The sequence below is a fragment of the Sapajus apella genome, unplaced genomic scaffold (genome assembly GCF_009761245.1).
Source record: "Sapajus apella isolate SASKATOON/1434 unplaced genomic scaffold, GSC_monkey_1.0 scaffold32, whole genome shotgun sequence".
Lineage (NCBI taxonomy): Eukaryota > Metazoa > Chordata > Mammalia > Primates > Cebidae > Sapajus > Sapajus apella.
This window is the reverse complement of record NW_022436972.1, coordinates 16,675,412-16,688,999: the sequence shown is the minus strand read 5'-3', so window position 1 is coordinate 16,688,999 and position 13,588 is coordinate 16,675,412. Positions and strand designations below refer to the sequence as shown.

The following is a 13,588-nucleotide window of genomic DNA, read 5'->3' as shown; positions in this document are numbered from 1 at the left end:
TCACAGCAATAGAGAAAAAAATTGACACATCTCACCGAAGGCGGCAGCAGTTGAAGGAAGAGATTGAGCTACTTGACGACCTAAAACAAACTTTGTGCTCTCTTCAAGAAAGTAGAGATCTTATGTCAAGTTCTACATCAGTATCATCCCTGTCTTCTTAGGGATTACCATTTCCTACGCCAGGAGTCAGGCCAAATTGCAGTCAGGCTCAAAACCAGAGAGCAGGCTGTGAAATCCACACATCTGCTGAACTGGTCCTCTCCTCTCGGCCCGGCAGCTCTCCTCTGTTCTTGCTGGCTGACATTTTGATCAGTCTTCCCGTGTTCTGCACACTCTTACTTGCGTTTTCCACTCACTATCACATTCCCAGAACCTAGTATGCTCAGTAAATGTGAAATAAGTGCATAAAATGTTCTTAACCTTTGAGTCTAGTTACAGCCCACAATGCCTCTTAGATATAATAAATTTGGATACAGTACTTGTACCAAATTTGCCTGTCTTCATGTCACAAAGTCCGCTTTTGAAAAATCCCTTTTCAGCCAGTTACCACATGGGAATTCACCATCTTCAAAACAAACACCTAAATTTTAAACTGGACTCTAAATAAGAACATTACTAGGAATATGTAAGAATGAAAAAAAAAAAAAAATGTTACATTTTTCTCAACCTAACAATATACTATTCCAGTTTTTATGCTCACACCACCACATCACATCTGACCCCTGAAAACTTCACATTCACAGTTCTCCTTTTTTACCATGGTGCTCTGATTTGCAATACTACATCTCAAAATGGGTTTGAACTGAGTCTCCAGCATGGTGTCTGACATGTAATAAATAAGTACTTGAAAGGTATTTGCAGGAGATAAAAAACATTTCATGCCGGGCGCGGTGGCTCAAGCCTGTAATCCCAGCACTTTGGGAGGCCGAGGCGGGTGGATCACGAGGTCAAGAGATCGAGACCATCCTGGTCAACATGGTGAAACCCCGTCTCTACCAAAAATACAAAAAATTAGCTGGGCATGGTGGCGCGTTCCTGTAATCCCAGCTACTCAGGAGGCTGAGGCAGGAGAATTGCCTGAACCCAGGAGGCGGAGGTTGCGGTGAGCCGAGATTGCGCCATTGCACTCCAGCCTGGGCAACAAGAGCGAAACTCCGTCTCAAAAAAAAAAAAAAAAAATATTCATCTCTGTTGTAATGGCAGCCCTAGATTAAGTTCTTATTATCTTAGGAAGAAAATCTAAACCAGTGGATTTCAAAACTGGCTGCACATCAGAATCATGTGGGGCAGAGGTGAAGACCTTACCCAAGACCCTCTGAATAGATTTCCCCTAGTCTAGATAATTACTGTAGCTTCAGCTTCCTATCCTGACATTATATCTTAGCAAAGTTTATCTCACTAATCATTTTGATGTCATGATCTTTATTTTTTTTAAAAAAAAACCTGCTGGGCATGGTGGCTCACACCTGTAATCCCAGAACTTTGGGAGGCTGAGGTGGCCAGATCACAAGGTCAAGAAATTGAGACCATCCTGGCTAACACGGTGAAACCCCATCTCTACTAAAAATACAAAAAAATGGCTGGGTGTGGTGGCACGCACCTGTAGTCCCAGCTACTCGGGAGGCTGAAGCAGGAGAATCGCTTGAACCAGGAGGCAGAGGTTGCAGTGAGTCGAGATCATACCACCGTACTCCAGCCTGGGCAATAAGAGAAAAACTCCATCTAAAAAAAAAAAAAAAGCACCTTTGTCACCGACTTCACTTTCATTTTAATGTGTGACTCACTGCAGTAGGTAACTGCACCATGGAGCACCATGTGTTTGGTGGCCATGAGGCCGGCACATACTGGGCAAACTACTAAAGCAGACCCAAGTATGAACTTCAGCTATGTCACTACTGAGAAACTTTAGTCCAATTATTTAATCTGAGAATAATGCTGCCTACCTTATGGGACAAACTATAAACAGTAAATGTGAAGAAGAGAGCACAATGTCTGTTACTGTGGGAAATAAAACATGCACGTGTGTGCACACGCACACACTCCCCATCGCCAACATTTCTGGCTTGTGTTCTCCATTCTAACCAAACTTGATTATGGTAAGTTCTGGAAGGCTCATTAGCCCCCATCTCTAAGCCTTTGCTTGTGCCTCTAACTCTCTGTTTTGGAGATGAGCTAAAAGGACACTTTATATGTTCTCCTACCCAGCATAAGTGTTACCTTCAGAACAACTGCTTGTCATGTTAACCCTATTACTGTATTAGTCTGTTCTCACAATGCTATGAAGAAATACCAGAGACTGAGGAATTTATAAAGGAAAAAGGTTTAATGGACTCACAGTTCCTCATGGCTAGAGAGGCCTCAAGAAACACAATTGTGGCAGAAGGGGAAGAGGCACATCTTACATGGCGGCCAGCGAGCAAGAGTACGCATAGTCCAGGTGGAAACTGCCATTTATAAAACCATCAGATCTTGAAAGAACTCCCTCACTAGCATGAGAACAGCATGGGGGAAACAGCCCCATAGTCTAATCACCTCCCAACAGGCCTCTCCCTCAACATCTGAGGATTACAATTCAAGATGAGATTTGGGTGGGGACACAAGAGCCAAACCATATCATCCTATTTGGTTTTCTCTCATTACCTGTTAAGAATCACACTAAGTGATTTGCCATCCCAATCATATTTAAGTATATGCTTCAGTGGCATTAAATATATTCATTTTTGTGCCACCATCACCACCATCCACCTAAAGCAGCGGTCCCCAACCCTTTTGGCACCATGCAGTAGTTTTGTGGAAGACAATTTTTCCACAGACAGCAGGGGTAGGAAGGTTGGTGGGGTGGGGGATGGGAAGGATGGTTTTGGGACAAAACTGTTCTGCGTCAGATCATCAGGCATTAGATTCTTACAATGAACATGCAGCCTAGATCCCTTGCCCACTCAGTTCACAGGAGGGTTTGAACTCCTATGAGAATCTAATGTTCTCATGTTGCCACTGATCTGACAGGAGGCAGAGTTCAGGTGGTAATGCTGACTCACCTCCCACTGTGCAGCCTCTTCCTAACAGGCCAGAGACCAATATAAGTCTGTGGCTCAAGGGTTGGGGAATCCTCACCTAAAAGACTGTTTTCATCTTGCAAAACTGAAACTCTTTATCTATTAAACAAGTTCCTCATTCTCCTCTACCCTCCGACCCTGGCAATAACCATTCTACTATATAAATTTCACTAAGTACATCACACAAGTGGCATCACATAGTATTTGTCTGTGACTGGCTTATTTCACTCAGCATAATGTCCTCAATTCATCCATGTGCACCATGTGTCAGAATTTCTTTCCTTTTTGGGGCTGCATACTACTGATTTTGAGGAAAAGAAACAACTCTACATGCCTGTTTTAATCCTACTTTTGTTTATTAATGTGTCACTCTAAATATTACATGAATACAGCCTATACACTAGAGTATCAAACATTGTTCCAGTAAGAAGTTCAAGAGTACATTTAGGGCTATCTTAAGAAATATGAATACTTTGGCTTCCATTATTATATTAGATGAAAAAAATCAATTCACATGAGTTGTCACATCCTGCTATGATCAACAACAAAACCAAGTAGAAAAATAAGAGTGTTAAAAATAATAATAATAATCAAATGCTATTTGAAGGACTTGTTCTCTTCACTGCCACATACACTCATACAAATTACTTAGTAATCTGAGAAGCGGTCCTTCACTTATATTAGGAACTCGGTAAATATTTGTTGAATGAGTGAACTATCTATGGATATGAATCAACTAATTTGTGCTTTTTTTGAAAGTTTTTTTCAAGTAAGAGCAATAGTAAACACACTGAAGTTTTCATTTTGCTTAGATCATAAGCCTACAGAACAGTGATTGTTACAAATACCATCCATCATAGCACAAATCAATGTCCATTTCTGAACCTAGTAAAAAAAAGTTCTATCATGTTGCAGAACCAATTCTAACCAAACAATTCACTGGGCTTCAATCATCTGTGATATGGTCAAGAAATGTGGGCTGGGGCTACTAGGCTTGTATCTATTTCAGCACTCAATGAATTCCTAACTTTTGGGCCTCACTCCCCTTCCCACCACAATACACACACATTTAAAAATTTCCTAAAAATAGTAGCCGCAGCATGTCTTCACCCACTTGTAATTTGGCTCTGAAAATGTATTCAGGCTGAGTTCAGAAAAGAGACCTTCCAAGTGGAAAAATAAATTCACTAAAGGAGCTCACTCAAATGGAAATGAGTTCATGGACCAGAGAGCAAAGCACAAAACATTGTTCTTCAAGCAAGCTCAATAGACGCACATGATGAAACTCACTCTTACATCCCAAAGTTACCTTTGATAACCAGTTCAAAAAAACTGTCTTTTAATAGGATCTCTTCAGGAACACCATAATTTTGATGCTTTTTCAAGGTGAAATGGTGCTAAATATCATACCTAAGATGATTAAAAACAGAGGAAAACCAAGTGAAAGGTGATAAAGTTTCAAATCAGCCAATGTGTGATGGATTTGGCCTAAAGTAGATACAGCAAATTCCATTAAGTCCTGTAAAAGAGTTGACTTGAAGAACCACTTCTCTCAGTCATATATAGTAGATATGATGACTTAGCAGCCATAATTTAGGAAGGCAAGAGTATACTATGTACATCATTATTTTCCTCTTAAGTTTGCATTTATAGAAGAAGATGAGGGGGACAATTTAAACTTGAGTTCTCAAATTCTACCTTAATGAAATAAAACACCATTGGATAAGTAGTGGAGATTTTAATTTATAAAATATTCACCTTCATCAAATTTCATTATCAATGTTAAAAGTATCCGCATTATCAATGTGGATACTTCTAAATTACTACTCTTTATGCACTTAAATCTTAAGAGAAATCTTGGCTAACCCCAAAAATGTATCTTTACATAATTATAACTTCAATAGGTTTAACTTATATTAAACTGAATATTACTTTGAAATACCTTAAAGTTAAAAAAGTCATCAATAACGTGAGCACACAAACAAACGTCTGAAACTATTTTAATTATTCCTTCACAGTAAGGCTACTAAGCTAGCAACTAAGGCAGCACTTAACAAGCCCCAGGTCAGCATCTTTAATTCACGATGGGGCTTCTCCATTCCTCTCACAATTCCCTATCACCGCTCCTGGTGTCAGAAGATTATTGATATGTGGCCCAGGAGAGTTGCTGCCAACTTCCTCTTTCCACTTTCATTAGTTCCTCTAATAAAAAATGGAAGCAAAACCAAAAACGACTAAACTTTTACTCTTTTACATGTTCCAGCCCAAATTAAAGCAAGGTCACATTTAAAATACACTTATCTGGAAACAAAAGTTGTTTAAAATGGGCTCAAGAAAAGCCGTACACCCTTGATATGTTCCTACACAGACAACTGTGTCCCAGATGTTGAAAAACACAACCTGATGGTCTTTTACCTGCAGAATTACATCACCCGTAGAGCACAAACTGGACACATCCTCAACAGTGCCCCAGAGCACTCACACAGAACCCAGCAGCCTTGCACTTCAGTTCTTAAAGGCTCCACATTTACTGGCTTTAGCAATGAATTCCTTTAGCAGAGGGCCATCCATTTGCCAAAATGCTGCAGTCTGTGTAACTTCTGTCAAATGATTGATGCAAAACTTAAAGCAGAATTCTTCTAAATCCTGGACACACACAACAAAAATAAAAACAAAAAGGGCTTTTTTAGGCAACTTTGATTGAATGACTTCTCTCCAATCCCTTCACCCCAAATCTCTCACCCTCCCCCAGAAAAGATATTTGAGAGGCCAGACATCTAAAACTAGGCAAAAGGGTGACCACAGTTCGGTGTGAGAAAAACACATACTATCCAACGCAGTAAAAGCAATGATCACCTAACTCAAAGTGTGGCTCTTCAAAACACACACACACACACACACACACACACACGCACGCACGCACGCACGCACGCGCATGCGTGCACGCGCAAGATCTACAGGAGAAAAAATTTCCTGCATAATCTAGATATACTCAAAGACATTGTTGTAAAAGGTATAATGCCACTTCAGTCCATAGAATGTGTTTTGCCACATTCAAGACATCAGAGAAAAGAATTAAGATGTGGGTTAGTTTAAGAAACAGAAAGGTAATGAAGAGATACAGTCAACCTAAAGTGGTACATTAAGAAGAAAATCCCAGCCAGGCGCAGTGGCTCACACCTGTAATCCCAGCACTTTGAGAGCCCGAGGTGGGTGGATCACTTGAGGTCAGGAATTCAAGACCAGCCTGGCCAACACAAGGAAACCTCGTCTCCACTAAAAATACAAAAATGAGCCAGATGTGGCGGCAGGTGCCTCTAATCCCAGCTACCCAGGAGATTGGGGCAGGAAAATTGCTTAAGCCCAGGAGGCAGAGGTTGCAGTGAGCTGAGACTGCACCATCGAACTCCAAAGGCAACAGAGCAGAGGCTCTGAAAGAAAATATCAAAAAATTCACCTTAAATTCACTTTCACGCTCTCTTAACAATGAGTTTATTTTTAAAACCATGAAGATAACACTACAACTTCCACCACACTAATCTCTCAGAAAGTCAACCCCATAGAAGTATATATACACAGATTAGTTTTCAGTCAGACAAATGGAAGTCAACTACCAACATTTGGGTGAGTAACATCTACGAGTGGTAAACCAGAACCATTTCAAAATCAACCCCCACCTATGCTAATCCACCCTTTCATACCCTTCAAACTTTAATATAGTCTGTCCCTTAGGATGTTGGAATATATATTTATTAAATCAATCAGGCACCTGGAATGCATACAAAAACTAAATATATAAAAGGAAATCAAACTAAAAGCCCTTATCACAAATAGCTTGACTTTTATAACTTGGCAAGCTGGTAAGTTCTACACTGAAGGTCAGTACTCAGGGTTCTATCGAAGCAGAAGCTCAACAACATTTCCACTGTAGGTTTTGACTGCACATTTCCAGCCACCACAAGGTGGGAATGTTAGAAGGGGAAGGGACCCACATCAACATCAAGAGACCCCTTTTCTGCTCTCAGCACAGACCTCTGCAAACAATGATTTCCTTGTTCTAAGGGTCCTCCTGTCCCTGGCTAAAAGATGCCCTAGAGTAAACTCCAGAAACCCACCCAGTCACATAACCATTAAGAGATAAACCACAAGCCGGGTATGGTGGCTCACCCCTGTAATCCCAGCACTTTTGGTGACAGAGGCAGGTGGATCACAAGGTCTAGAGACTGAGAGCATGCTGGTCAACATGATGAAACCCTGCCTCTACTAAAAATACAAAAATTAGCTGGCCATGGTGGTGCGCACCTCTAGTCCCAGCTACTTGGGAGGCTGAGGCAGGAGAATTGCTCGAACCCGGGAGGCAGAGGTTGCAGTGAGCCAAGATCCTGCCACTGCACTCCAGCCTGGGCGACACAGTGGGACTCGGTCTCAAAACAAAAACAAAAACAAAAGATAAATAACAGCTAATGAGTACTTGCCAGCTGCTGCCCAAGTTTTTGTCTTCTAGGTAATTCGAAATGCATTTAGGATGTTAGCAGTTTCTGGATTCTTGTTTTTTAATCAGAGATTCCCAGTGGGCTAAATGCATAGCCAAGTGCTCTGTATATTATAGTAAACTAAAATGTGAAACTGGATAAAGCATTTCCTCTCAGATTATTATTCAAGAAAAAGCCCTATGCCTGGCATCATCACCCAATGATTAATAAACAGCTCTCAGGACTAAATTATATTCCACCGGGACATAAAATTCACATTTTAATATTTAGTAATCAAAAACAGAAAACTAGTTTATTCCCATATAACTCTGGAAGTAGCCAATCATAACAAAAAGTTCTTTAAACCATGTAATAAGTCAGATAAGAATCTTTAAGTATTAAATTTTAATCATATAATTTTGAATTTGCAGGAAGAATGCACTAAACTCTGGCATTAAACCTCATCACTTTGGTGTCTACTGATGTAGAATTCAAGATCTTTTTAGTGTATATGAAAAAATGAGTTTAAAGTGAGCTTATTCAGCTAACTGCAGAAATTACCTTGAGTACAAACTTTAGGAGGTTTTACACACAATATAGGTATACAAACGGTGCTGCTAATCACAATTCACTTTATTTACACTCGTGAAAATGGTTCTATCAAACTGCCTTCCCTTTCTCCTTCAATTAGTTTGAACTGCTGAGGTATCTGAGTATGCAATAAATATTCAAAAGTTCCAAACATTAAAAGTCAAACTAGCGAATAATGAAAACAATATAAATCTGGGTTGTATAAACAACTAATTAAATCTTGGTTGAGGCAGATCTATGTAAAGGAAGCCCTGAATGCATGTGGTGAGGAGCACTTGAATTTGCAAGTTCACCAGAGAGTGGCACAGTCAACCAGAACCACTGAGCAACCAGAGCCCAGGCTCAGTTTGCCTTTGATGAGTGAATTAGATAAATGCCCTTCTGACTTGACCCCTAGTATAGTAAGAATCTACATGATCTGTTCCCTTCATTCTGCAAAGGATCAAGTGTTAACAGCATAGGCAAGAAAATGGAACTCTTGCCCAAGTAAGTGGTGAACTGTAACAGGGCTGGTTACAGTTGACTCTTTACTTCTAGCTGGGCTTTAAACAAAACAATTCTCAGAAGGACGAGAAGGATCATGTGACCAGGAGATGGACGAAGTTACTGACAGAATGAAAGAGTTCTCTTACAGCCCAATTGAAAAGGGAAGTGGAGAGGGTATAAAAACAGAGGGGTCTAATACAGTCTTCTTGGTATTAAAAATTAAACTGTTTATGATGTTTTGTGGTGGAGTAATTATAATGTGGTTCTAAGGCAAATGAGATAAAATACCAGATTTATTGTTATTAGCAAAGCAGATAAAAATAAAAACCGCACTTCTCAAATAATTTCTAAAAGATTCCAAATCTTTCAACGTTTAAACTATTCCAATCAATATATATACTCTGGAAATGAGTTTTTTCCTTCCACAAATATTCTTTAGTAACAAAACAAAACCCAGCAAATTGATGGTCTTAATATCCTCATTTTTAAACATGCTAATGTAGCCTTGAAGGGAGTTCTTACCCAGTCCTAAAACTCCAAAGCTCAACTAGTTGAATGTTAATAATTTAAAGACCACCCAACCAGGGTGAGCAGGTACCTTGACATCACAGCTCCCCTCAAGACACATTCTAGATGACACAAGATCACGAACCACACCTAACTCTGTCCGACCTGTTGTTTTGTTTGCAAAAGAAAACCCTAAAACTAATTCATGTTATAGTACACTAAGTACAAAATACTCCAAACCAAAGAAGTTTTGTTTTGTTTTCAGAATGTACTTAAACATTCCACCATATGGGAAAAACGTAATTTATCTCATTATGCAAAAAAACATTTGTCAGCTTACTACTGATTGAAGACATTTAATTTGGCCCACCAAAAGAAGAAAAAAATGCTGGCCAGCAAGCTTTAACACCAAGCTATCCAATACTCATACCCCAGACCAACTTCAGAATTAGATTCCTGGGCTCATGTTTATTGCTTCCCTCCAAAACCAAGATCGTAAGATATAAATTGCTCAGCATGTAAGATTTTCTGGAAAGTTCTCTACCCTAGCTAAACAAATAATACTTCCCAACTGTTTAACTTAATATTCAAATACACATAAAAATCAAAAATTTCCTGAAAAGAATCAGTTACAGTGTGTGACTGAACCATCTTGAGACAATGTTTTATCAACATTTTCTCCCTTGATGTTAATATTTATTCAGGTCTGTACGAAAACAATATTTGCATGATCCCTCATCAAGTCCTTCTTAATAAAACATGTAGACCGTTTCATAATGCGTTCATAGCAAGGGCTCCACAACCATCAGCTTACTTTGAAACTCCTGAGTCTATACATTTTTGTTGCTTGAATGTATAGACATTTGCTTCAAAGCTATCTTGTCAAAAGGGGGCATGGAGGAACCTCAGATACTTTTGTAGAAAAGAGAAGAAACATTGGAAGCAGGTAGTCTCCATCTTCCTAGCATTCTGACCCACAGAACAAAGGCAAAGTCATCTAGTATCCTCAAGTTGAGCTTCTAAAAATAAAGAGTTTTTGCAGTTAATTTCCAACCTGACTCATCAGCAGCTTCCAATCAACTAACAAATACAATAAGAGGGCTTTCTTTTTAAGAGATGGCTGTCTCACTATCTTGTCCAGGCTGGCCTCAAACTCCTCCTAAACTCAAGCAATCCTCCAACTTCGGCTTCCTGAGTAGCTGGAATACAGGCATGAGCCACGGTGCCCGGCTATGGGTTTTAATTTTGTACCCCAGAACTTTGTTCATTTACTCACTGTATCTCACACTATTAAGAAAATAAAATGTAAAAGCACATCAGTCAATTATATAACTTGTATTACAACCTAAGAAATATACCCTAGAAAGAGGCCTGGTGTAGTGGCTCATGCCTATAATCCTAGCACTTTGAGAGGCTGAAGAGGGAGGGCCACATGAGCCCAGAAGAGACCAGCCTGGGCAACATAATGAAACCCTGTCTCTACAAAAAATAAGAAATTAGCTTGGTGTGGTGGCACATGCCCGTCGTGCCAGTTCCTCAGGAGGCTGAGAAAGGAGGACTGCTTGAGTCCAGGAGGTTGAGGTTACAGTGAGCTGTGATCATGCCACTGTGCCTCAGCCTGGGCAACAGAGCAAGATCCTGTATCACCAAGAAAAAAAATAAATTACATATAGCTTATAAACATACATATACACATATATATAAATCATATATATATATATATGCCTTAGAAATAAAGAAGCAACTCTTTCTGTCTTCTCTAATTTTTCTGCATTAAATATGTAATATTTGTAGGATTTTAAGTTTTTTTAAACTTTTTTTTTGAGATGGAGTTGTCTTGCGCTGTTGCCCAGGCTGGAGTGTAGTGGTGCGATCTTGGCTCACGGCAAGTACTACTGCCTCCGGGGTTCAAGTGATTCTCCTGCCTCAGCCTCCCGAGTAGCTGGGATTACAGGTGCATGCCACCATGCCTGGTTAATTTTGTATTTTTAGTAGAGACAGGGTTTCACCATGTTGGCTAGGCTGGTCTCAAACTCCTGACCTCAAGTGATCCACCCGCCTCAGCCACCCGAAGTGATGGGATTACAGGTGTGAGCCACCACACCTGGCCAAACATCTTTTTTTAAAAGCACATTTTCATGGTGAGGTATTTCAAATGTTTTCACTCATTCAATTCTACACGCATTTTTGAGTGTCAACTCCATGCCCACACTGACAGACTCTGGTATTCGGAGTTTTTCTAAAGAAAGTTGTTTTTTTTTTTTTTTTTTTTTTTTATCATGTTTATACTTAATATGAGAAAAATGAAAACTAGTAAAGGAAATGACCTGCTGGCACAGGAAGCAGCAGCAGTTTTCTGTTTCTGTAAACCTCCTAGGACAGATCTTAGCTGAAGGTGACGAAGCTTCCAGCAACTTGAGCCAAGACGTCTGCCTCTGCCCAGGTTGTTCTCACTGGCGTTAGTGAGCAAGGTCTGAATCCCGAGTATGGAACTCATGAACAGGGAGGAGGAACATGGAGAGGCCCAGAGAAGATTCTGACATCAGTCGCCAAATGGACAGAAAAGGCACTGACCCAATTTAAAATTATATCACTGGCTGGAAATAAAATCTAAAGAAATAGCATTTCTAATAAAGAGGTTCAGTGTGTCACAGGAAGCGTAGGAAAAAAAATCATACCTCCATTTTCTACTAGAAATGATTTACTTTGATCATCATTCCATCTGTTGTCAGGCTGCAGACAAAGTCAGCAACGTTTGACCTTATCAAATATTTATAATTATAATACAGCCTCAAACGAAAATAGGATACATCTGAAAATATCGTGGTCAACTGTGATCCCTAAGTGTGATGAAGTCCTTCCTCTGTTATACCTCAAAGGACACAGCTGCAGATCTTTGCAGGTGTTTGATAAATTCCTTGATACCAGATATTCTGCTTTGTCAAATGACAACGAAGTGTCTGCAAGAAAAGGCTAATTGTATCATTCTACATGCATACCCTTGCTAGACATTTTGAAACTCCAAGGCTATTGCTCTCTACCTTTTGTTCTCTCTGAAACTGTGAAACCAACCACACCAGCCTTTAGCTCACTGATCATCCTTAATGCTTCCTTTAAGGTACTATCTTCATTCAGTTCAACAAACATTTATCACTAGGTGCCTAATATGCGCCAGGCACTATAGTGCATGAAGATGAACGAAACAGTTCCTGCTCATCAGGAGCTTACAGTCTGATGCTTTGGTTCTTCAAAACAATGCACACAATCTTTCAGACTCCCAAAAGCCCATTAATTCACAGACTCAAGAGATCTGTGAATCCCAGATTAAGAACTCAATCCAGTACAAAAAACAAAAGGAGTCCACAGCAAGTTCTTAACAGGTGAATAACTGTGAGTTATAATTAGATACCGAGAGAATTACAGAGCGTACATAGATACAAATCATACGCGTCCCCGGCTTACAACAGGACAGAGGTAGGAAGACAGCAAGGTGGCTCTTGAAATAAACACATATGCTGACATTGAGAAAGACTTGAAACTCAAACATGCTGTTAGTCCAATTAGGCGTGGCACCTTATGTTCCAACCTGGAGCACCACTGCTAGGACCTCGGTTAGTTTCCTATCTTACTTAGAAAAGGAAGTAGAGGAACAATGACTTTTAAAACGATGAACAGGAAATTAAGACTAGCAAAGGCAGATTTCAGTTTTCAATGGATTTACTGATTCCCTAAACAGAAGTGAAGTGTTGGAAACCAGGAACTTGTCTGGTGTTGAAAGAAAAAAAAAAAACAGAAGTAAAGTGACTCATTGTTTTCCAGGTCTCACTTGTAAAGAGGGGGGAGATGAACACGCATGGAGTTAAGGGTGGTTTGGTTTCTGTTTGTTGTTTATGTTACCTCTGCATCATATCTGACTGCAGCAGAGAATAGCGAAAAGGCATTCTCCACAGTAATTCCTCTCTTGATAATGTGCTGACAAAGTTTTTTCAGTCTGTTTTCACAGTAAGATGTCGCCAAATCCAGAAGACCTAAAAGTAAGATGTAAAAGACTTAATCAAGTTTATGGTAATTTCCCATACACAGACATTTTGTTTTGGTGACCAGATATGTGTAGGTAAATTAGAAGTTTCTTAGTGGACAAGATTCTAAATTTAAATAAACAAACTCTCTTTTTAACTGCCTGCCTCCTCCACTTCCACATCTCTCCTGTATTTACTTTATACAATTTATTCAGTAGAATGAAAGAAAGGCAAAATTTGCAATTTCAATCCTCATTTTGTTTCCAAAATCCTAAATGCATTAGCAACTTATACTTCACTATTAGAAAATTAAAATAAGCCTATAGCTTAATACCTAGGTAATGGGTTGATATGACAGGTGCAGCAAACCACCATGGCACACATTTACCTATGTCACAAGCCTACACATCCTGCACATGTACCCCGGAACTTTAAATGAAAAAAAAAAAAAAAAAAA

The 13,588-nt window shown here is 39.6% G+C and overlaps 2 protein-coding genes across 13 annotated transcripts in view; one reads left to right on the top strand and one right to left on the bottom strand.

The window, feature by feature from the left end:
- The window catches only part of PHF11 (PHD finger protein 11), a 32,265-nt gene extending 31,780 nt beyond the window's left edge, over positions 1-485 (top strand). For 2 of the 4 annotated variants that reach the window (XM_032294617.1, XM_032294618.1), the window contains one exon: positions 7-485. In XM_032294617.1, the coding sequence (XP_032150508.1) occupies positions 7-161 (155 nt within the window). In that variant the 3' untranslated portion in view covers positions 162-485. The remainder of the gene's footprint in view (positions 1-6) is intronic. The other 2 variants (XM_032294616.1, XM_032294615.1) reach the window with 1 other exon arrangement.
- Positions 486-3,130: 2,645 nt separating this feature from the next.
- Positions 3,131-13,588, bottom strand: part of RCBTB1 (RCC1 and BTB domain containing protein 1) — a 146,415-nt gene continuing 135,957 nt past the window's right edge. For 8 of the 9 annotated variants that reach the window (XM_032294593.1, XM_032294589.1, XM_032294588.1 and 5 more), the window contains 2 exons: positions 13,010-13,140; positions 3,131-5,702 (listed from right to left, as the gene is read on the bottom strand). In XM_032294593.1, coding sequence (XP_032150484.1) covers positions 5,562-5,702; positions 13,010-13,140 — 272 coding nt within the window. In that variant the 3' untranslated portion in view covers positions 3,131-5,561. Of the gene's footprint in view, positions 5,703-13,000; positions 13,141-13,588 lie in introns of those variants that run through there. The other variant, XM_032294595.1, reaches the window with a different exon arrangement.